The 25281-nt window shown below is 40.3% G+C and overlaps 1 protein-coding gene and 1 long non-coding RNA gene across 5 annotated transcripts in view; one reads left to right on the top strand and one right to left on the bottom strand.

Moving 5' to 3' along the window:
* The window catches only part of GTF2B (general transcription factor IIB), a 33282-nt gene extending 15022 nt beyond the window's left edge, over positions 1 to 18260 (top strand). The window contains exons 3-7 of the mRNA XM_002917668.4: positions 7480 to 7613; positions 12377 to 12523; positions 12656 to 12785; positions 15371 to 15652; positions 17840 to 18260. Of these exons, the coding sequence (XP_002917714.1) occupies positions 7480 to 7613; positions 12377 to 12523; positions 12656 to 12785; positions 15371 to 15652; positions 17840 to 17973 (827 nt within the window). The 3' untranslated portion in view covers positions 17974 to 18260. The remainder of the gene's footprint in view (positions 1 to 7479; positions 7614 to 12376; positions 12524 to 12655; positions 12786 to 15370; positions 15653 to 17839) is intronic.
* LOC105236942 overlaps positions 8470 to 25281 on the bottom strand; it is a 34777-nt gene continuing 17965 nt past the window's right edge. For 2 of the 4 annotated variants that reach the window (XR_004623297.1, XR_002142358.2), the window contains one exon: positions 8470 to 8859. This is a non-coding gene — a long non-coding RNA (uncharacterized LOC105236942). Of the gene's footprint in view, positions 8860 to 19261; positions 19391 to 23549; positions 23710 to 25281 lie in introns of all 4 variants that reach the window. The other 2 variants (XR_002142359.2, XR_004623298.1) reach the window with 2 other exon arrangements.

The raw sequence follows: 25281 nt of genomic DNA, 5'->3' as shown, positions 1-25281 counted from the left end.
TTTCCCCTGCACTGTTTAGATTCTTACCGTAAGCCATTCTGGTTTTAATGTTGTACCACAGAATACCTCTGGTTGGATTTGTAGTTTATAGCTTGCATGGTAAGGAGGTTAGATATGTGTTTGTCCTGGTGTACTATTTCCTTTAGACTATAAGGCAAAGTGCCTTGGTTCTACAGGACTTTCTTCTCATCTCCTTTTTCTCCTACCCCACTATTCCTTGTAGTGGTAGAGGCCACTGGTTGTTGCCTGTCTCTGTTATACCTCACTGTTTAGTAGTAGAATCCCTGTGTTTTAACTGGGCATGTGGCTGCCCTACCGGATTGTATTTCCCAGCTTCCCTTGTTGCTAGGTATGACCGTGTGATCTAACCAGCGGGTTGTAAGTAGAACAGGTATGTGCAACTCTGGATCCTGCCATAAGGGATAAACCCTCCCTATTTCTCCTTCCCACTGGCTAGATACAGACATGGTAAAGGGAAGCACTAACAGGCATCTTATGCTGCAAATCCTAGTCATGATAAAGATAGTTTATTAAAGATAGGAGCCTGGGTCACACTAGTGTAGGACTATTAACTGTGGACTGTTAATGTGAGAAAGTTCTATCTTGTTTTTGCAACTATTATTTTTGCTTTAATTACAAACCTCTATCCTTCCTAATAAATTTCTAGAGTCGTCCTGGGAATTTATTTTATTTGGGTCATCTGTTAACTGCCAGGGACTGCAGGTATCCAGAGACTGAGAATTCCTGGTGGTGGTAGACTGGAAGGTTTACTGACATGACTGCCACCACTGGACGTGGATTTGATAGTTCTTCAGTACAGGATGGAGAATCAGAAAAGTCAACGTGAGGCTTATGAATAAAAACTACAATGAAGAGGAACAGTGATCCAGTGGACTTAAGAAAATTCTGCCCCTGACGTAGTTTACTAGAAGAAAGTTAGAAAATAACCGATTTCTTGTAATCAGTAAAATAAAGCTTCCATAATATTTCTATTAAATGTTGTCAGAAAGAAATAAGGTAGCACAAGGAGACAAACACAGTAAAACTGTTATAGATAATAATTAGCTGACTTAACATTCTAGAAAATTGCATCAGTAAAGCAGAGAAGAAATCTGAATATAAAGAGTGAATGAGAAAGTGGTAAAGACAAGATAGCCATTATGGTACTACTTGAAGATCCAAGGGAATATGATAAAGTATTCAAGGTACGACAGAAGAAAATTTTACATTTGTGGCAGGAGACCCTCAGGGTTGCAAATCAAGAACCCCCACACCAGTGGGAGTGTATCTTTTAAACATTTTAAAATGTCCTTAGTAAAGACTTGCAAAGAACCAACCACTAAATTTAACTCTGATTCCTCGGTTTGTTGTGTGACAGAAGAAGGAAGTCCTAGAACAGTCTTTTTTTATGAACGTATACGTAAATCCCACAACATACAGTGCTGAATTTGACTTGCTGATTGTCATGTAGAACAGCATCGATGACTGTTTGCTGTTATTTCTGGTCTTCTCCTTTGAGCTACATGGTATGTTTATGCTTTCCCACCCCCTTTGAAGTTAAGCATCACTCCTTGACTGGCTTTGGCCAAGGGCATGTGAGTGGGAATGTTACTATTAGAAACTGTTAAGTCAGTGCATAACTTACCACTTCCTTTACTCGCCCCCCCCAGCATGTCTCAAGTGGTTGGAATTCTATGCTCTTGAATGAGGATGGCATAGAAAACTGTCCTATCCCTATATAGACACGGTATAAGAAAGAAATCTCTGTTTTAAGCCACTGACCTGAAATTATTTACTACTCCAGAATAACTTAATTTATCTTAACACACAAGTGCTAGAAGAATAATAACCCACAAACAACTGTGGCTAGCTTTTATAATGTAAAAGGATAGTATTGTAAGAAACACTGTGTTTTGCTAAGGTGACAGATGTTTAATGAACTCAGCACTTTCCTAATATAAGATACTCTGCATTAGAGTAGAGTGATACTTTAATAGAGACTATTTCAGTTCACCTGTTACTTTTATGCATAATGTTGAAATATTGGAGACATTTCTGTTTTAAATCAAAGGCATTGTTTTGAAAGTTCTGACAAGTACTGTAGATATAAAGTAGAAATGGAAGTTAAGCTTTGGAAGAGGAACAAGTTCTTTGCTACTGATGGGATTCTATATCTAGAATATTCAGATCAAATTTTAAAAATTAATAGTCTATTAAAAGTGGCTGAATATAAGCATATAAAATATTATAGCAATTACTAGTCAGAAAATGGGATTTTTAACAGAAAAAAATTAGATCTAGTCATATATGTGACATATATATAATCCGAAAGAAGAGCTGGAGAAAGAGTATGTTCCCTTGTCCAAGAAGATTGATAATTGTTCTGCTGTCGCCAAAATAATGGATAGGTTTGGTGCAGCTTAATTCAAAATCAGCAGTATTTTGGTGGGAGTGAATTTTTATGTGTAATTTATTGAGGTGTAATTGCATGCAGTATAGTGCACAGATCCCAGATGTACAGTTTGCATCTTGCCATTGCATAGACTGGTGTCATCAACACTGACCAAGATGTTTAGACTATTTCCTTCCGTTCTCAGAAGTTCCCTTAGGTTTCTTTCTAGTCTGTCACCTCTGTCCCCCAACCCAGCAGCAACACTGTTCTGATTTCTGTCTTTATAGATTATTTAGCCTGTTTTTGAACTTCCTATAAATAGAATCATATAGTATGGTGTTTTAGTCACTGACTTTTTTGGGGCTCAGAATAGTGTTTTTTACTGTATGTATCATTAGTTTATTTGCTGAGGGATATCCCATTGTACACATTTTTCTGTTAATGGACATTGGGTTGTTTCCAGGTTTTAGTAGCATGAGTAATGCTGCTGTGAACAGTATTGTGTGAGACTTTTCTAGGTAAATATTTAAGAGTGGAAATGCCAAATCATGAGGTAGGTGCCAGAGTAGTTGGTGCAAAAGGTTTTGGCAATTATTCTCAAATCATTCTTGAAAAAGAAAGAGATGAAGCTTACTCTCTTTAGAATATGGGAAAACTTAGTTCATTCTCTTTATTTTTTATTTTTGTTTAAAAAAATTTTTTTTTAATTTTATTTGACAGAGAGACAGCGAGAGAGGGAACACAAGCAGGGGGAGTGGGAGAGAAAGAAGCAGGCTCCCAGCAGAGCAGGGAGCCCGATGCAGGGCTTGATCCCAGGACCCTGGGATCAGGCCCTGAGCCGAAGTAAGATGCTTAACAACTGATTCACCCAGGCGTCCCTAGTTCATTCTCTTTAGACACCACTCTAATATATGGCTTGAGAACTGTGCATGTGTGGAATATAGAATATAAATATTGAGTGTGTTTACTTTTTTGGCCGGGGAACCTGACCCAAGTGATAGCAGTCACTCTCCAGATGGAGGAGCAGCCTCGTTCTGGGTATTATGGTAGTGGTATTATTTTAGCTATTATAAATTTTCATATCTAGACTTTCTACCTGGTATTCGTTTTACAGAAATCAGTCTTTGGTTAAGAATGGAACTGGTAAAGGATCGCCTGGGTGGCACAGTCGTTAAGCGGCTGCCTTCAGCTCAGGGCGTGATCCCGGCGTTCTGGGATGGAGCCCCACATCGGGCTCCTCCTCTGGGTGCCTGCTTCTTCCTCTCCTGCTCCCCTGCTGTGTTCCCTCTCTCGCTGGCTATCTCTCTCTCTCTGTCAAATAAATAAATAAAATCTTTAAAAAAAAAAAAAGAATGGAACTGGTAAAAATTGGCATGCTTCTCTGTTTCTAGAACATGAAAGCATCTGGGAGGGTGTGTGTGTGTGCGTGCGTGCACGTGCGCATGTGTTTATCGGCAAGCTGCTGCTTTGTCAGAGGTTGATTATGCCCTAACATTATGACTGCCTTGTGCACTTACCCTTGAAAAGATTATGTATTGCAGTTTTCTTCCAGAGCAACTTTTAAAGTGCTGCCTCATTTAGGTTTTCTTCAAATGAAAATCCTTTATGCACCCTGATTTTTCTGAATGGTCTGTCCTGTTTTGTTACTCATGCACTTCATCTGATGGTCCAGTTATAGTTTCATGATATGCTATTTGAGTTATTTTGGAAATTGTATTTCTTATAAATGCTATGTTTTGAGCAGTAAAATATAAAAAGAGGGAACGACTCTTAGCACAAATCACAGATTGTTGAATGAGTCATGTAGATTGTTCCCACGTATGTGGAAAATTACATCACTACCAAGTTCTGGCTTTTCTATTTATACTATGCTAGGCCAGCTTCCCCCCACCCCCCTTTTCCCCCTAATCTATCTATCTTTTTAAAGGCAGTACAAAGCAAACAATAAAAGAAATTCATGGTAGGTTATTTTGGGGCCAAAAGGAAAATGCTATGAAATAAAGTATTAGGCAAGATGCTTCATATTTAGATTCTAGAGAGACGTAAAAATTGTGAGCATACCTCCCTACCTTTTCATTTACACTGTTCTCTTAGTACATTTTTTAAAATATTACAAATTAATGATGACATTTGATTTTTTTTTAACTTAGAATTTAGGAAGTAACTCCAAATATGAAGGCCATAGTAGTTTTTGTTTTTCTCATGTTTTTGTGTTTTTATTTCTCTGAATAGGAAAGTTAGATTCACATTTTTCCCTTTGAAAACATAGTGCATGGGGTGCCTGGGTGGCTCAGTCAGTTAAGCATCCGACTCCTGATTTCAGCTCAGGTCCCACAAGTTGTGGGATCCATGGCATTTGGCTCCAGCTCATAGGGGAGTAGGCCTGAGATTCTCTCTCTCCCTCCCACTCTGCCCCTTCCCCTCTTCCTCAGCCCCTCCCCCAACTCGTACAGGCCCTCTCTCTAAAATAAATAGAATCTTTAAAAAAAAAAAAAAAAGAAAGAAAAAAGAAAGAAAGAAAAACGGGCGCCTGGGTGGTTCAGTGAGTTAAGCGTCTGCCTTTGGCTCAGGTCATGATCCCGGGGTCCTGGGATGATGGGATCAAGTCCCTCATCAGGCTCCCTGCTCAGGGGGGAGTCTGCTTCTCCCTCTCTCTCTGCAGTTCCCCACACCCCCCCGCCACTCATGTTCTCTCTCGCTCTTTTCACTCTCTCAAATAAATAAAAAATCTTTAAAAAAAATGAAAACATAGTGCATGAAGACATGAGGCTATCACTTTAATTGGCGGATGCTATTAAAGGGGCCAAACTGTTTAAAAATCTTGTTTTTTTGTTTATGATACAGATGTGAATGAGCTTTCCATGGAATAGGCACAATATGATTTAATTTTAGGAAAAAACCTACACATGAATTAAAAAGGCAGAAAATACATATACCAAAATATTTTTAGTGGTTTTCTCTGTTGAGAATACAGGTAACTTTTTTTTTTGCATGTATATATAAATATATAAATAAATGAATGAAGAAATATATATAACATATATGTGTGTATGTGTGTATATATATATAAATAAGTGTTATTTTATAAAAAGGAAGAAAAATCAGTCTCTTTAGAGGGGTCTCTCTGAGACAAGAGCCTTGTTTAGTTAGTATTGCAGTAAGACTTTGGTCTATAATTATAGGTTTTGTTACTTTCAGGTAAGTTTTAAAAATCTTAGAATTGCTTTCCAAGTTTAGTGTTGTTTGTTTTTATGAGGAGGAAGCAGAGAAATCCATCATGACGGTCCCACCCTTTAACTTTTCTGTCCTTATTTTGGGCCACCTGCTCAATCTCTCATCTACTGAAGTTGCCTTATTAACTGATCTCCCTGCTTCTGCCTTCTTGGCCATTCTTACTACATACGGGTACGGCGCTAGGATTAGATTATGATTATACTTGGAGTATAAGCATTTTCATTAACTACATGGGAAATAGTTCAGAAGACTTAGCAGTCTATATTAATTTCCTTCCTTCTTTTCTCTTTGCTGCCCCCTGATCAAATACCTGTAGCACAGTACTCGGCTACTTTTGAAGTCTAATGTGGAGACAGATGTTTATAACCCGTGCCTCTCCTTATTCCCCTCACCAAAAGGAGGGAAATGTCAGAATATCTGTCATCTCATTTTCATTTTCATAGCAGCAAATAGCTAATACCAAGCATTCACTTTGAACTTTTTAATCACTTTACCTGCACTGTACCTGTATTCGTTTATTTAATCTTTACAGTTTTTAAATTGTAAGGTTATTGGGGAAATTTAAAGCTGAGAAATGACATAATTTGTCCAGGCTAATCAGCTAATGGTAGAGTCCGTGCTCATAACCATTATGTTCATGACTGTCAGTACCAGAACTTCTTTTAATTGCTGAGGTAACTAATTTCTGCCGTTTTCTTTCTCCTTTCTGTTCAGGCAGCGATGCAAATGGGCTGGCTCCTGCTTTCAGTTTTATCACACTCTGGTGGAGGAGCTCGGGTTTTACAGATGCAGTATAGAAGAACAGTCTTTAGGATCTGAGCACATTTTAGTTCTGTTTGGGTGATCTTAGACCAATTAATTTTATTTCTAAAGTGGCAGTAAAAGTGGTACCTACCTTTACAAGACTGTGAGGATTGAAAGCGAACGTCCACACAACAGCATATGCAAGCCTTCAGTGGTGACTCTTGTCACTGTGGAGATGTTACCAGCCACTGAGCATCCCCTCCCAAGCAGTAATCAACCAGATCTGTTCATATCTGCCTTTTTGGCATGACGTATTTCACCACTGGCTCTTTGCTTTAAAAGGAAAGTTTCCCTACCTGGCTTTCTTCCCATTGGCTCTAGGCTTAACATTTTACTCTGTATAAATTATTTGGCCAAAAATATTTTTTTGTCCAATAGTTACTAAAACATAAGTTTAGGCCTAGTTCTCTGCAAAGCATTTTCCATGAAAATAACTTTTTATATGAAACTGTGTGCGTTAATACTGCGTGAGTGGTGTTTTCTGTTTTTTTTCTGTGCCTCTTGCAAATTTTGGTTCTGAATCATTTTATTTTTGCATCACATATGAATAGTTTTATTTTGCTATTTGTCTTTATTTTGACTAATTCTTTTTCTTCCAAGAGTTAGACTATGACTAATCATAGCATCATGTTTAAAGAGGGTTATTTTTGGAGGGTACCTGGGTGGCTCAGTCAGCTAAGGGTCTGCCTTTGGCTCAGGTCATGATCCCAGGGTCCTGGGATCGAGCCCAGCATTGGGCTCCCTGCTCAGTGGGGAGCCTGCTTCTCCTTCTGCCCTTCCCCCCGCTTATGATCTCTCTCTCTGTCTCTCAAATAAATAAATAAAATCTTTATAAATACATACATACATACATACATACGGTTGTTATTGGACTGGCACAGTCATTAAAGGAATGCTTCAGGACAGATGTCTGAGATATGGTGCTTTAGCTGGAGCCTCGATGTCCGTATTGAGATTTCCTAGGAATAAAAGGGCTGAGTTGGGTATTACACAGTGTTCAGTAAATCCTGTCCTGACAAGACCATTTAGATTTGTGTTTATATTCTTAGGTGACCGGGTTATTGATGTGGGGTCTGAATGGAGAACTTTCAGCAATGATAAAGCAACAAAAGATCCTTCCCGAGTTGGAGACTCTCAGAATCCTCTTCTGAGCGATGGAGATTTGTCTACCATGATTGGCAAGGTAATAGATCCACTTGGCAGGAAACATAAAGTGTGGACTGACCAAAGACCTAGGAGTTTGGGAACTTGGCAAAAGTATCCGTCGCTGCCCCATGAGGACTTTTGACCTGAGAATAAGATTTACCAGTAATACTATTGTGAATGATTGTTCTTCCAGCTCAAACAGGAGACCAACAGGCAGTGATTACAGACTATATGTCAGGCCCTTGTTTCCAGGAAGCACATTGTGCACAAAAATTGAGCATAGTGTGATCTTTATGAGTTGATATTGATATGTTCCTTGAACTTTACGAATGTCTTTTCTTTTCTCCCCACATTACCTAAGATACATTGTAGCTCGGTATAGCCCATTTTCTAATATTGGTGGATTTATGACTTACCTAAGCGACGTATGTTAGCTTCATGTTCGTCATCAGTAAGGTGAGAATAAGAGTACTTGGGAATGTAGGTAGAGTATTTATAACACACATGTAGCGTGTGTTCAGTAAATGGTAGCTGCTGCTGTTATATAAGGCAACAGTATAATCTGTCTGGCAAACTGGCTCTTTTTTGCTCTTTTATCTGAATTGGAAGTAGCGGTAGCAATATTCCAAAGAACTAATCAAGGGATGCTGTTTCAGGGCTTAATCTATACTACTGCAGTCTGTTTTCAAGAAAATGTTATTGAAAAAGCAGTCATTATTTTTTCATGCCCTATAAAGTACATATAAAATTTGAAAAACATAGTGTAGGCTAGGTTAAAGTTGATAGTATTATATTCAGAAATATCTTTGGGTGATTCCTGCATTTACTTTAGCCTTACAGGCTGGGGGCAAAAAGTATACTGAGGACAGTTTAAAATCTGAGACTGCAACTAATTGACACTGTGAGTTGTTTTAATGTTTAATTTTTTCAATAGGAAATACATGACTCAATCACAAACGTAAAAAGAACACAATTTTCTTCACCCTTGACCCCCAAACTCAGTTCCCACTGCAACCCCCTTTCCCTGTCAGAAACTAGTAGCCACTATGGCTAGTTTTCTCCTGCATCCTTTGACAGTTGTTTATCCTACATGGCAAAAAAGAGTTTTTTAAGATGCTACATTTGTCATATACTAGATTTCTGTGTGTATTTGGGAATATTTCTGGACTTTCTGTCCTTTCTTTGTCCTGCCCCCGTCAGTCAGCTGTCACGCCACACCGTTAGTATCCGGTAACTTTAGTTCTTCCTCATTGCTCTGCTTTCTCAGCGTTTTCTTCACTCGTCTTTTCCATTTAAAGGTCAGGATGGATCATTTTGTTTAAAAAAAAAAAAAAGAAAGAAAATTGGTTATTTTCAGCGAAGTTTTGGTTAGTATATTTGCAAATTGACTTAGAGAAGATCAACTTCTTCCTGATAAATCTGTCCAAAAGCAGTATGCCTTTCCATTTCCTTAAGTCATAGGTATCCTTCTAGAGAGGTTTTCTTCATAAAGTTCTTGCATGTTTGATTCCTAGATACTTACCTTTTTGTTGTTTTGCAGTTGGAATATTTTTCTTTCATTGCCTTATAACTGGTTAGTTATACGTATGAACGCTATTGATTTCTGTTTAATTTTGACCTTGCCTCTAATGGATTCTATTATTAATAGCAGTTTTACAGTGATTTTCTTGAGTATTCTACGTATTCAAAAATACGAACTGCAAATAGTTTATCGCTTCCTTTCCAAATTAGTACTTCTAATTTTTCTCTTGCCTAATTATTTTAACTTTTTTTTAATTTTAAGTAAACTCCATGCCACATGGGGGGCTTGAACTCACAATCCCAAGATCAAGAGCTGCATATTCTACTGACTGCACTAGCCAGGCATCCCTCCCCTTGCTCTCTTGCCTAATTTTAAAATAATTACACCAGTATAGTTAATATACTGTTATCTAGGTACATTATGTAATTATAATTACATTATATTGGTCAGTTTTCCTAGTACAGGCAGACCTCAGAGATCCTGTGGGTTTGGTTCCAGTCCAGCACAGTAAAGCAGATACCACAATAGAGGGAGTCAAATGTCTTTTTTAGTTTCCTGGTACATCTGAAAGTCTTATTTACACTGTACTGTAGTCTGTTAAGTGTGCAGTAGCATTATGTTTTAAAAAAATGCATATACTTAAAAATATTGCCAAAAAATGCTCACCATCATCTGAGCTTTCAGTGAATTATGATCTTTTTGCTGGTGGAGGATCTTGCTTTGATGTGATGGTTGCTGAACGGTAGGTGGCTTTGGCAGTTTCTTAAAAAAAAATGAAGTTTGTCCCATCAATTGACTCTTCTTTTCACATGCGATCTCTGTATTCTCTGTAGCTTGTGATACTGTCCAGTAGCGTTTTACCCACAGTAGAACTCTTAGAATTGGAGTCAGTCCTCTCAAATGCTGCCACTGCTTTGTCAACTAAGTTTATTTAATATTCAAATCCTTTGTTGTCATCTCAGCCATCTTCACGGCATCTTCACGTAGTAGATTCCAGCTCAGGGAACCACCGTCTTTGCTCTTCCATGAGAAGCAGCTCCTCAGCTGTGAAAGTTCAATCCTGAGATCGCAGCCATTCAGTCACATGTTCGGGCTCATGGCTGCTTCTAGTCCTCTCACTGTTGGTACCACGTCTGCGGTTACTGCCTCCACTGAAGTCTTGAACCCTCCATGTCATCCATGAAGGCTGGGACCAACTTCTTCCAAACTCCTGTTCATGGTGATACTGTGACCTCTTCCCATGGGTCACAAATGTTCTCAGTGGCATCTAGAATAGTGAATTCTTTCCAGTTCTTCAGTGGACTCTGCCCAGGGCCATCAGAGGAAACACTGCCTGTGGCACCTGTAGCCTTAAGAAATGTGTTTCCTTAAGTAAGACTTGAAAGTTGAAATTACTCTTTGATCCATGGGTTGCAGGATGTATGCTGTGTTAGCAGGCATGAGAGCAACAGTAATCCTGTTGTCCAGTTCCATCAGAGCTCTTGAGTGACCAGGTGCATTGTCAGTGAGCACTCATATTTTGAAAGCAATCGTTTTTTTCTGAGCAGTTCTCAACAGTGGGCTTAAAATACTTAGTAAATCCTGTTATAAACGGATGTGCTGTCATCCAGGCCTTGTTTCATTTTATAGCACAAAGTAGATAGCATGATTCTTAGGGGCCCTAGGATTTTCAGAATGGTACATGAGCAGTGGCTTCAATTGACTTCAGGTCACCAGCTGCATTAGCCCCCAACAACAGAGACAGGCTGTTGAAGCTTTGAAGCCAGGCATTGACCTCTCTCTCCTCTCTAGCTAAGGAAGTCCTAGATGGCATGTTCTTCCAGTAGAAGGCTGTTGCATCTACATTGAAGATCTGTCGTTAGTGTAGCCGCCTTCATGAGCTCTTGTCACTAGAACGTCTGCGTAACTTCTGCCGCTTCTCCGTCAGCACCTGCTGCTTCGCTTTGTGCTTTATGTTATAGAGTTTCTTTTCTTCAACCTCAGGAACCAACCTCTGCTAGCTTCCAGCTTCTCTGCTGCAGCTTCCTCACCTCTCTCAGCCTTAGCAGAATTGAAGAGAGTTAGGGCCTGGCTCTGGATTAGGCTCTGGCTTAAGGCAATGTTCCCATCCAGACCACTAACATTTTCTCCATATCAGCAAGAAGGCTGTTTCACTTTCTTATCATTTGTGTGTTCACTCGAGTAGCACTTTTAATTTCCTTCAAGAACTTCTCCTTGACATTCACAACTTGGCTGTTTGGCACAAGAGGCCTAGCTTTCAGCCTATCTCAGATTTTGACATGCCTTTCTTTACTAAGCTTAATCATTTCTAGCTTTTGATTTAAAGTGAGAAACATGTGACTGTTCCTTTGACTTGAACAGAGAGGCGCCATAATAGGGTTATTAATTGGCTCAAGGAGAGGGAGAGAGATGGGGGAACAGCTACTCAGTGGAGCAGTCAGAACGCACAAATTTATTAAGCTTGCCGTCTTCTAAGTGTGCAGTTTGTGGAGCCCCAAAACAATTATAATAGTAACATCAAAGATCACCGATCACAGATCACCATAAGAAATATAAGTTCGAAATGTTGCAAGAATGACTAACATGTGACAGAGACCTGAAGTGAGCAAATGCTGTTGGAAAAATGGCGCCAGTAGACTTGCTCAACGTAGGGTTGCCATAAACCTTCACTTTAACAACACTACAAAAATACAGTCTCTGCAAAGTGCAGTAAAGGGAAGCGCAGTAAAACAGGGTATGCCTTTTTTCTTCATTAATCATCGTGCTGCCTTTGGGCCTGGGAGAATGATTTTCTAATTTGAAGAAGTACCCATTTGTAGTTTTATGAGTTTTTATCAAAAATGGCTTTTGAGTTTTGTTTGCTTGCCTTTATAGCGCCTTTGGAGATGATGATCCTTTGCTTTTTCTCCTTAGGTCTGTTAATGTGATGGTTTATATTATTGGGTTCTCTCACAGATACTCATTTAAACCATCTCAACCTGGTACTTGTTCTGAGGAATAGGGAAGAGGCACAGGGTAGATTTCTTGGGCTNTTGGAGATGATGATCCTTTGCTTTTTCTCCTTAGGTCTGTTAATGTGATGGTTTATATTATTGGGTTCTCTCACAGATACTCATTTAAACCATCTCAACCTGGTACTTGTTCTGAGGAATAGGGAAGAGGCACAGGGTAGATTTCTTGGGCTTATGGAGTCAGATCGTGTAAGTTTTGTTAGAAATGTCTTTACTCCGATTAAAAACATTTTTTTTTGCATAAAGTTATAAAACTTTGTTTTATAGGGTACAGGAGCTGCAAGTTTTGATGAATTTGGCAATTCTAAGTACCAAAATCGGAGAACCATGAGTAGTTCTGATCGGGCAATGATGAATGCTTTCAAAGAAATCACTACTATGGCAGACAGAATCAACCTCCCTCGAAATATAGTTGTAAGTTCTTGTCTGTCTCCTTTAAGCCATTCTGGCATTGACTTAGCATAATTTAATGAACACGTGAGATTTTGATATTGCAACTAAGTAAATGGCCCAGAGTTAATTAAACTTAGTTTCTTTGCTTTGAAGGATCGAACAAATAATTTATTCAAGCAAGTGTATGAACAGAAGAGCCTAAAGGGCAGAGCTAATGATGCCATAGCTTCCGCTTGTCTCTATATCGCCTGTAGACAAGAAGGGGTTCCTAGGACATTTAAAGGTAAGTTTTTAGTTGCAGAGATACAGATGTTATATAGCTGTGTTAAAGTGACAGACCGAAGTCAAGCCGCTTTGATGCCATGATCCACTTAGTGTTCCCAAATGCCTCTTTTTCTTGTTTCTTGACAAAAATTGCATTCTGTGATCTTAACCATGTTCTTTTCAGGCTATTTTCCCATGTCGTCACTTTAGTCCATGTAAACTCCATGTTCCTTGCTCATGAGATCTTTTGAACTGACTATTTTGTGGGCTTTGAGGCCTGGCATCATAAGTCAGAGGACGCTTTCCTTACTAGTTAAGTCTGTACACCTGATGTACGGAAAACTATTTCTGCTCCTAGCACAGGTCTCTACAGGTGAACCTTAGAAAACAGTGACAGTTTTCTCGAGTTACAGTTTTCACTTTCACACTTAAGTTGGAGGCTTTGAGAGAACTAGTGTTTTTCGTCCAGTTTGCAGTCATGATAAATACGTGACAGCCTATTCACAGTGCTGCTGTGATCCTTACTGTTTCACTCACTCTTTCTACTCCTTTCACTCACTCTTACTCTTTCCGGATTTCATTTCAACTTAAGACTTTCATTACCTTTCATTCATCAATGCATATTTTACGACGAGGCTGTGGCTTTTATCCTCATTGTCTTTTTGGTTATTACAACTAAAACTAAGGCTTTTGTTAAATTTGTTCTGAAAGTGTTTGGTAGTTTAATTTTTAGAAAAACAGGGTCAAATATTTGATCTCATTTTGTTATAGCCCATAATCCCAGGGATTGCACGTGCATATGACTTTGGGTAGCTTGAGAAGTATTCTTTAGCTTTGAGTATTTTCTTCCATCTCCTCGATACACATACTCCTTATAACAGATACATACATAAATATCAACGAAGTTTTGGATTATTTGAAGAAACTTACTTGTCTGAATTGAAACTTAATATTGAAATAGTAATTTAACTTGTTTAAAAGACTTCTTCAAAGTATGATAAACACTTAAATTAACAGAGGGGGCACCTGGATGGCTGAGTCAGTTAAGACTCTTGGATTCGGCTCAGGTCTTGATTTCCAGGTCATGAGATCCATCAAGCCCAGCACCAGGCTCTGCTCAATGCAGAGTCTGCTTGAGAGTCTCTCTGTCCCCATCCCCTTGTACCTCCCCCTGCTTGTGCACACTCTAAAAATAAATAAAAATCTTTTAAAATTAACTGAGAAATTTTAAATTAGCTCTATTGGAAGTATCACTGAGAGGATTAGAGATTCATTTGTAAGGCGTGATTTGTTCTTTATTGAGGTAATTGATGTGTTATATACCATATAATATATATAATATATATATCCCATATATGCCATAGGTAAGTTTTGGGAGCACAGTATTATACATTTGACCCTGAACGACATGAATTTGAACTGCATGCATCTACTTAAATGCAGATTTTTTTTTTTCGACATAGTGTAGTACTGTAAGTGTAGTTTCTCTTACGATTTTAATATCGTCTCTAGCTTTATCATAAAAATATGGTATATAATACATACACAAAATAGATGTTGACTGTTACTGCTAAGGCTTTCAGTCAACAGTACGCTATTGATAGGTAAGTTTTGGGGGAGTAAAAAGTTATACATGGATTTTTGTGCTGGGAGTTGGCACCCCCTAACCCCTGAGTTGTTCAGGGGTCAACTATAATTTGACATCTGTTACATAGTACAAAGTAATCACTAAAAGCCTACTTACCATCCATCACTGTACAGTTGACTCGCTTCACTCATTTTGCCTACTCCCCAACTCCTTTCCCCTCATAACCACCAGTGTGTTCTCTGTGACCATGAGTTTGTTTTTATTTGTTCATTTATTTGTTTTGGTTTTTAGATTCCACATACAAGTAAAATCATGTGGCATTTGTCGTTCTCTGTCTTATTTCATTTAGTATAATACTCTCTGGGTCCATACATGTTGCAAACGATGAGATTTCATTCTTTTTTATGGCTTAATAGTATCCATTGTATTGATATACCACCTCTTTATGCATCCATCCATTGACGACATTTACATTGTTTCCATATCTTGGCTATTGTAAATAATGCTACAGCGAATATGGGGGTGCATAGATCTTTTTGAATCTGTGTCTTTGTATTCTTCATTTAAGTACCCAGAAGTTGAATAGCTGGATCATACAGTATTTCTATTCTTAGTTTTTTGAGGAACCTCCATCTTTCCATAGTGGCCGTGCCAGTTTACATTCCCACCAATAGTGCATGAGGGTTTCCTTTTCTCACATCCTTTCCCCTCTCCAACACTTGTTATTTCTTGTCTTTTTGATAATAGCCATTCGGACCAGTTCGAGGTGTTATCTTATTGTGGTTTTGATTTGCATTTTCCTGTAATTAGTAATGTTGAGCATCTTTTCATGTGCCTCTTGGCCATCTGTATGTTATCTTTGGAAACATGTCTATTCAGATCCTCTGCCCATTTTTTAATCAGGCTGTTTAAGGCATGATTGCATTTTTTCAATTAGAATGTATTTTATAATCAGAAATGATGTATTCTTAAATGAACTGTATGACTTATGTGGATTTATTTATTTTTTCTTTCAGAAATATGTGCTGTGTCACGAATTTCTAAGAAAGAAATTGGTAGATGTTTCAAACTTATTTTGAAGGCTTTAGAAACCAGTGTGGATTTGATTACGACCGGGGACTTCATGTCCAGGTTTTGTTCCAACCTTTGTCTCCCTAAACAAGTGCAGATGGCAGCTACACATATAGCCCGTAAAGCTGTGGAACTGGACTTGGTTCCTGGAAGGAGCCCCATCTCTGTGGCTGCGGCAGCCATTTACATGGCTTCACAGGCATCAGCTGAGAAGAGGACCCAAAAAGGTAGGATTCTTCCTCAGGAGGAGTAGTGATGAAATTGTGAAGGCTGTAGTATGTAATTGTATTTCTACTTTAAGTACAAGGCAGGTAAAAATCCCAAACCCACATTTAAGAGATAGTTTCTTCGTTGTGGCACCTGGGTGACTCAGGTCATGATCTCAGGGTCATGAGATTGAGCCCCATGTCACGCTCCACACTCAGGGGGCAGTCTGCTTGGGATTCTCTCTCCTCCTCCCCCTGCTTGCATTCTCTCTCAAATCTTAAAAAAAGACAGTTTCTTGGAATCAAAACTTAAAAATACTGTATTTTCTTAAGTGATTCATAAATAAAAATGTTTGGAGGCATAACTGTATGGATACACTTTTCCCATTCAGATTATTTTTAAAAAATTTTTATCTGTTTGGGGGCGGGGGAGAGAAGCAGACACCCCACTGAGCAGAGAGCCTGACGTGGGGCTCCATCCCAGGACCAGGATCATGACCTGAGCTGAAGGCAGACGCTCAACTGACTGAGCCACCCAGGCGCCCTAATTAAGTATTTTAGTTTGTACATTTTTCATTTCTAGAAGTTATTTTTGTCACCCTGAAACGTTGTTTTGAATAGTCCTTCTTTCCCCCTCAAAACTTAGCTTTTTAAATCTTGAGAGGTGGGGGCCATGCTTGTTTCCCACTTCCCGGCATGGCCTCCTACAGCTGGGCACACTGGAAATCCGTGCTGACTGTCAGGTTGTAACATTCTGTGAAGCCCGTTCTCTTTCTCCTTTCAAATGTTATTCAGTTTCTTAAGACACTCTGTGATCCTCAAAAAGATTGATAAAGAAAAAGCAGCAATTCTAAATTTAAAAGTGAGGTAGTGAGAGGCCTAGCTGCACTGACTTTGTAATACCCTATTAAGAACAGCCTTTCACCTCCGCTTAGGCTGCAGGTTTCTGTATTAATAAAAGTAATAAATTATATAGAAGAGTGATTAGAAAGGAGCAGCCAACCATTCGTTATTTAAATGTGCCATTATCCATTCCTTTTGGCCTCCACTCATATTTTTTAAGGAAGTTTTGAGTCTTCTGGTAAAACTGAAGTTAAAGCTAAGCAGCGCGTCCTTAGCTTTGCTCCTAGTTGTAAAGTTTATTCTGATCAGCAACACAGAGGTGTTTATCTTGGCACTTTCTGCTGTTTGTGTTTTACATGAAGTATTTTGGTTTTTTTGAGATGGAAGGCCCTTTTCTTCCCCTCCTGGCAGCCAGTTGACAGTCACTGGTCTCCATGACTGGCAGACAGAGAACAAATGTCACGCCACATGAGACAACAAAATTTAAAACTAGCTCATTGCACACTGATGGCAGGCATCCACACTGAATATCCCTAAAACCTTAGGATTTGAACTGTGAAAAGGTGGTAAAAATGAGTTTGCATTAAAGCCTGTGTTTTAAAAATCCATTTTGATTAAGTATTTATGACCAAATAATTGTCAAGTAGCAGTCCTTTGGGCCTTCTTTTAATAAAAAGGAAAAAGGTGACAATGACTTTGAAGGGTAAAAGTAGATCAACTCCTCGGCTCTGTAATGGACTGGAACTACGTTACCTCTCAGTACTCGGTATTGCGTGTGCGTACGAGTGAAAGCATCCACGTGATGCTAGAGTGTGCAGCTGCATTCAGTGGATGTGTAATGTCTGATGTACTAAGTAAAGAGGTTGTCCCACAGTTTTTAACGTATGATTCCAAACAACCTTTTAACAAAAGAACAGAATTAACTAGAGGTGCCGCAGGGGAGCTTTTAAACACGGAAATAACAGTTTCCTTATAAGAATGTATTCATGGATTACTTCCATGATCCTCAGAAAGAGTTACCAAGAAGAAAAAGCAGTCAGTTCTAAATACGACGGCCAGTACGATAGTTCTCGCTCCTAGCGCTGTGTCCTGAGCGCTGGTCCCATGTCGCACAGCTGGCAGAGCTCTTCACCCGGCCGTGACAGCCCTTTGAGGTGATAGGGATACTGCCATTAGTACTGTTACCGACCATAGCCCTCCTTTCTGCCTTGTAGTATGGATTTCCATTGTTAGGTTTTGAAAGTCTAACGTCTCTGGGGTTTTCACTGTGGATTTTATATGACCGTATCTCACACGTTGGAATGCAGGTTGTAGAAGGGAGATAGGATGGAAGTTATAATTAATATTTTGATTTTTGCCTTTTAGAAATTGGAGATATAGCTGGTGTTGCTGATGTTACAATCAGACAGTCCTACAGGCTGATCTATCCTCGAGCCCCAGATCTGTTTCCTACAGACTTCAAATTTGACACCCCTGTGGACAAACTACCACAGCTGTAAATTGAGGCAGCTAATGTCAAACTCTTCTGAACACTGAACTTGGCCTGTTGTACATAGCCTATACCAAGTGCTGGATTGAGCCTCTCTTTAAGGAAAAACAAAAGACATGGTACGCATTCCAGGGCTAACTAATTGCTTGGCATTCTGTATGTATATACTAGTGAAACATATTTAATGGTTTAAATTTCTTATTGAATTTGCTTTCTTTTGTAGCAATCTAGGAAACTGTATTTTGGAAGATATTTGAAATTATGTAATTCTTGAATAAAATGTTTTTGAAAACTAAAGTTTTTGTTATAATTACAAATAATGCATATCATTGCAGCTAATAAAGCTGATAGAGGTCCTTGTTTTCTGTTTCTTTCCATGTATATAGTTTTGTTTATATAACAAAGTCAGGCTTTGGAACCACTGTTGACACCAAGAAATCAAAGAAAGAAGGTGTGTATGTGATTTATTAAAATATATATATTGAAAAGCCAGAAGTGATGAACTGGGCCTTGAAAGGCGTTAGCTGGAGAGAGGTAACAGTGAGCTTATGGAGCAGAGGAGATGATCCTGGTAAATAATTAGATTGCAGTTTTTGGATTTTAACATTTCATTTCATAGAACCTGCATTACTGCAATTATTGTTATTTCCTAAGATACTCCTAGAGTAAAGTATATTTAAAATAGATTATTGGGCCTAGGAATCCAGGGATTTACTAAGCACGGCCCCTCCATAGATGATTCGGATGTGTAGGTGTTTTGCATATCACTCTTAGAGGAACACCAATTTCAGGTCTTGACCTGTAAGCATTGAGGTAAAGATCAACAGAACTTTTCCCTTTTACCACCAAGGTAGTTTGTAAGGGGCCTTGAGTCCCTGCTAAACATTACCTTACTGTGTAAAGTGCGCTGCCTTAAAGCAGGTGTCCCAGTTCTACACATCTGTCAGGAGGTTAGTGCTAGAAGTACGTCTCCTATTGCAGTCTAGTAGACAGATTCACACTCTGGTCCAAAATGGTACTTTCCCCTCTAGAAGATCAGACTTTCTCTTATTTCTATTGACCATGGAAGGGGGATGGCTACTGGACCATGAAGACAAATGGTATTTCTCCTTTGCACAACATGTGGGATACACAAATGGTACTACTCAAAGCTGGGGGAGAAATAAACCCAAGATCAACAGTGAGGACTCCAGGAAGAACCCATCCCACCCAGAAAGAAAACCAGGAAGAAGAAAGAATCTTAGGTCGGTCAGTGTCTCCCTCACGGGCACCCTCATCTTTGGTCCCCAGCACCATACCTTTCCATCTTCCCAAGCGTGGACTGAGAGCAGCGGTCCTTTCCTCTGATGCTCCCCAATTTCTAGTGATTGACCACAAAACTTCCCACTGATTACGTTTCTCTGCAAGCTGCAACCTATTGGCTAGATCTTAAAATAGGTATTTTTGCTATTATCAAAAGTCAGTACATGCACAATAGAGAACATTTGGAAAGTGCATCATGAAAATACCCATAAGCCACTGAGAAATAAGCACCAGTATTTTGTTCTTTCCAGCTGTTTGGCTCTGCTGTGTTTTTAAAATACAGTTGCAGTCCAGGTACAATAATAGGGTTTGTTTGTATTTCTATTTTCCTGCTTACAAAAATGTATTCAATAACTAGAAAAATGGAGATAAGCATAAAGGGGTAAAAACCCTAGCCCTTGCCACTCAGGTATGTCACCATTTTGGTCTATTTTTTGTGTTCTATACATTTTCCCCCGATCATTTTGCACTTTTTAAGAATATAAACTTTTTTTTTCTAGTAACATAACATATTACTTGTTTCAGGGGTACAGGTCTGTGATGCGTTAGTCTTACACAACACACAGCACTCACCACAACATACTCTCCCCACTGTCCATCACCTAACCTCCCTATCTCCCCACCCCCCTCCAGCAACCCTCAGTTTGTTTCCTGAGATTAAGAGTCTCTTATGGTTTGTCTTCCTCTCTGGTTTTGTCTTGTTTCATTTTTTCCTCTCTTCCCCTATGATCCTCTGCCTTGTTTCTTAAATTCCACATATCAGTGAGATCATATAACAAGCTTACAGGACAAACATACTAAAAGAATTTGTGATCACCAAGCCAGCCCTACAAGAAATATTGAAAAGGGTCCTCTAAGCGAAGAGAGAGCCCAAAAGTAACAGACCAGAAAGGAACAGAGCCAATAAATATAACAGTCCCTTACAGGCAATACAATGGCATATCTTCCAATAGTTACCCTGAATGTAAATGGGCTAAATGCTCCAATCAAAAGACACAGGGTATCAGACTGGATAAAAAAGCAAGACCCATCGCTACGCTGTCTGCAAGAGACTCATTTTAGACCCAAAGACACCGCCAGATTGAAAGTGAGGGGGTGGGAAACCATTTATCATGCTAATGGATGTCAAAAGAAAGCTGGGGTGGGAATCGTTATATCAGAAAAATTACATTTTAAACCAAAGACTGTAATAAGAAGGAAGGACACTATACCATACTTAAAGGGTCTATCCAACAAGAAGATCTAACAATTTAAATATTTACACTTCTAACTTGGGAGCAGCCAATTATATAAACCAACTAATCACAAAGAAACATCGACAACAGTACAGTAACAGTAGGGGACTGTAATACGCCACTCAGCAATGGACAGATCATCTAAGCAGAAGATCAACAAGGAAACAAGGGCTTTGAATGACACACTGGACCAGATGGACTTCACAAATATATTCAGAACATTCTATCCCAAAGCAACAGAATACACATTCTTCTCTAGTGCTCATGGAACATTCTCCAGAACAGATCACATTCTGAGTTACAAGTCAGGTCTCAACCCGTACCAAAAGACTGGGATCTTTCTCCGTGACCACTCCAGACCACAGTGCTTTGAAACTGGAACTCAATCACAAGAGGAAAGTTGGAAAGAACTCAAATACACGGAGGCTACAGAGCATCCTACTAAAGAATGAATGGGTCAACCAGGAAATTAAAGAATTTAAAAAATTCATGGAAACAAATGAAAATGAAAAAACTGTTCAAAACCTGTGGGATGCAGCAAAGGTGGTCCTAAGAGGGAAGTATATAGCACTGTGTTCTATACATTTAAAAAACTTGGGTCAACAGAACTGATTTTAAAGGTTAATCTCGGGGCAGAAGGTATGTGTGGGGAATGGTCTATATTCTGGTAGGTATCTCTTGAATAAAATTCTAGTTTTTAAAAATTCTCCCTGTGTCACACGGGCTTTAATCAGTTTAACTCCATTTCAGATATTGAATGAAAAATGCCAGTGGAAAGGTAAAGCAGTAGTGGTGTCACTCCCTTCTCTTTTCTCTCCCCCACCCCCAGCCTCAGAGTGTGGGTATTCTCAATGGGGATAGGTGTGTTTGGAATCCATGTATTGTTAGGGACCCTTCGGGGGAATCATTTAATCTGTCGACTGGAACATTTTCACTTAGAGAAGGGGAACCATCCACAGCAATTCTACATTTTGGCCTCTGCCCCCTCTAGCATTCTCCACCTCATTGGGACCTATTCCTTATTTGTCTGTCTGTTTCAATGCTGTTACAAATAGAGGTTTATGGCTGTCTACCAAAATCCACTCATGACGTGAAGTGTTCAATTGCAATCACTTGATCTTAGTACAGTAAAATTACTAACACTTAGACATTTTAAAAAATCATGGCCAGGTCTTTCTAACCAGTGAAAGGGATCTGACATATTCTAACCAGTGATTGTGCGTGGTTTTTACTTATTTTTTGAGGTGTGGTAAATCTCCCCATACACCAGGGGACACCCACCTTGTTGAGAGCTGGTCACACTAAGAAATCGAAGCCAGCTCCTGGGGTGGGCCTACATTTTAGCAAATAGGTAATATTAGAAACGCAAGGCAATTTCTGTGAAGATAAAGGGGGTCCAACCTGTTCATGATAGCATCTTTAAACAGTTGAAATCTTAGTTAATGTGGTCCCTCCCATCCCGGTATTTAAAACAAAAACTCTCTGGAAGCCACTTTCATTGACAATCTCTGCTGTCACTACAAGTTTGAGGATTTAATCATAAGTTTCATGGAATCTGAGGTCAAGCACTCTGGTCCAATTTCCCCCATTTTATAGATTAGAGAAGCCTGGAGAAACCAAAGGACCGGTCCAAGTTTCCTTAGCAGGAGACATAGGACTAACTGTGGTCTCCTGGTCACACAATTCAGTGCTGTTTGCTAGTAAACTATGCTGTTGAGGCTTATTTTCCAGGAGGCTGCCTCAGGGCCGACTGTAGTTGTAGCTTTCAAGTAAAATTCTGTTCAGTTACTAAATCATACTAAATCAACAAAATCATTGAATGTAATACTTGTATGTGGCTTTTTGGGGAAAGCTCTTCAGAGTGAGTTTCTGAATCGTTTTTAAATCAGCTCAGGTGACAAGGAGTTAATAGCTAGAAACTGCTCCGTAGCTCTTCCTCCGAACTAAATGCTTCAACTAGATGCCTCTTGATAGTAAGCCTTTGTGTTCAAACCAACAAATGTACTTTACCCATGGTTGTCTTTGGTTTCTGAGCTAATTTTCTATCACAGGTGCAAGATTTACTTTAATTATCAAGATGAACAGCTTAAGGGGTCAGCCTATTACCCATCTGGTCCTAATCCAGCCAGGAGGCCTCTCTGTGCCCCATGCCAATATTTCCAATTGTCAATGGCCCTGACTTTTCCTGTTGCTGGAGTTTTAATCTCATCTGCCAATTGTGGAGCTACCGACAGATTCCCTGGCCCCCTAAACACCTCCTCACTCTCCCCCTCCCAGATATTTCCACAGACACTCCCTTCATCAGGATCTCAAAATTGCAAGGTCTCTCCACACAGGTACCGTTCCAGGCCACAGAGACCCAGCATGTCTTGCAAATGTAAACCTCCATTCCTCAGCCCACGGGCATCTCTCTAGCTGGGAGGACTTCTAACTGCCATCCCGGGAGGCCGAAATGAACACAGAGTGAACGAGGAAGAGGGAAAACATGACCACAGAGCTTTGCTTTTCCTCTGCACAGATCAGAACAATTCTTGTGCCTCCTCTGTGATCTGCGACAGCCTGTGGCTGGCACAGCCATTATTAGAAATGATAAATGTTTTCAGACATCTGAGAAGGAAGGAAGATCACTGGTATGCAAGGTACTTAACAAGAGCAAGAAAACAGGCAGAAGTGATGTTATGTTGAATTTACAATTCTGCCGAGAAATATTTGGTTTTAAATTGACATGGGTGACAAAAACCACAAAAGACCTGGGTCTAATGCTCTTAGAGACATTGGAAAGGCTAGTCTGTTCTCCATTGTTCCAAAAGACAGGTCTAGGTGGGGAGAGTTACATGAAGCTCCCAGATGAAGACAATGTGAGTCATGTTGAATACTTCCCTGAAGGTATTTAAGCAGAGACGTGGTAGCTCTGTCAGAGGTTTCTCTGGAATGTTCTTACTCCCTCTGTGGTTCCTTCTAGCTCTACGGCTATGAGACATCAGAAAGCCAAATAATGGACCCGGAACTTTCAACCCCCCCGCTTGCTGCTGCGGCCAACAAATCTTACCTGCTATGTAATCAGCTCCTCTCACTGTTGTAATTTGCTAACGTGATGGTGGTGTTCACATGCCGGAGCCACTTCTGAGGGCTCTCATAGAAGCCCCAGGCCTCCACGGTTGGATGTCCGTGCTGCTAAGGACCATTTAAAATGCCTTTTTAAAGCGTTACTAAAATAAATAAATAAATAAATAAAACCATTACTGAATACCCACTATCTCTACTATGCAGGTAAAAGACAGTAATGATAGACTCAAAGTCACACCAAAATGTGGTGTCGGGGCCAAAGCCCAGGCCCCTGATGTGTCCAAGCTGGGCCCCCACCCTGCTTCTGTTCGGGTCATCTTATGTGTGGAAGTAACACTGAAGATTATGCTTGAAAGGGAAGGTTAGAAATGAATGAGCAACTCTAATTCCTTCATTTAACAGATGAGAACATTGGGGTGAAATGTCCACCTATCACTAGTGAGCTGCAATCACATGTCCAAGGTCACACTACCAGGAAGGAGCGAAATGACGGCTAGTCCCAGTCCTCTTGCCCCCTCCATGTGCTGATTTTCAAAATGCTTCTCAGCGTTAAGTGGCAGCATACGTGTGGACGTTCTCTAGATGCGGAAGGACGAAACTCGAATAAGCGGTGATTCTTGGGGGCTTGTCACAGGGACCCCTTTGTTGGGCCGGAGCCCAGCTGCAGTTCACATCAACTACTGATCTTAGGTTGGATCTCAGTCGGCCTGACTGCGGTGTATTATCCCACACGTCTTTGTAGAGAGCCGTTCAGGCCATTTATTGTCCAATGTGTAGACTCTGGGGGTACGAGATTCAAGTGGCAGATGGAGCTGTTGTGCACGGGTACAGTGGCGCATGTAAGACAGAGGTGTGTACGGGGCCCAGGGGCGTCCGAGAGGAGGAAACGCTCATTCCACACATGTGGAAAGAGCAGGGCACAAGGTGGGCAAAAAAGCCTTTACTTGGAAAAGGCTTTTGGCGGCTAAGTGGAAATCACATTGCGGGGGAGAGATGGGATGCGGCTGGTATGCGGCCCCTCATGGGCCACATGTCGTCGGTCCCGGTCCTGTGTCTCTACCACCTGAATGGTGCTTGTTCATCTACTCTTCTCTCTCCTAACGACCACAGCCTATTCCGGCCTTCATCGCCTCCCACCGCTGCTGAGGCGGCTCCCGGCCCGCGCTCCTGCCTTCAGTCTGCGCCACCCCCCCCGCCCATTCTCCATGTGGCAAATCTCATCACACCTCTGGCAGCTGAAGATGCTTCAGTGGCTGGGAGGCAGAGACAATTTATCAGGAAGCTAATGAAACTTGAGGTGCACTGGCACAGGCCTCTTCCAGGGTTCTGAACTTAACTTCTGCAGCCGTAAATACAAATCAAATCATAAATACAAATCTTAAAGAGGGCCCCAGAATTGTATATACTTCTGGCCCCACACAACTTAGATCTGCTCTTGCGATCAATCATCTGTTCGGGATGGTGCATACAAGTCCTGGGCACAGGACCCTCTCCTTCCTCACCTGTACCACCTACTCCCCAGCAGTTTATCCCTACACTCCAGCCACAGTCAAGTTTCATCTCCTCAGAAGGGCTGCGTTCCGGCGCCTGGGTGGCCCAGTCAGTGAAGCGCCTGCCTTCGGCTCAGGTCATGATCCCAGAGTCCTGGGATCAAGTCCCGCATCTGGCTCCCTGCTCAGTGGGGGTCTGCTTCTCCCTCTGCCCTTCCTCCCTGC

Source organism: Ailuropoda melanoleuca, chromosome 2 (genome assembly GCF_002007445.2).
Source record: "Ailuropoda melanoleuca isolate Jingjing chromosome 2, ASM200744v2, whole genome shotgun sequence".
Classification (NCBI taxonomy): Eukaryota; Metazoa; Chordata; class Mammalia; order Carnivora; family Ursidae; genus Ailuropoda; species Ailuropoda melanoleuca.
Note: the sequence above shows the minus strand (reverse complement) of the source record. Positions and strands in the feature narration are given on the sequence as shown.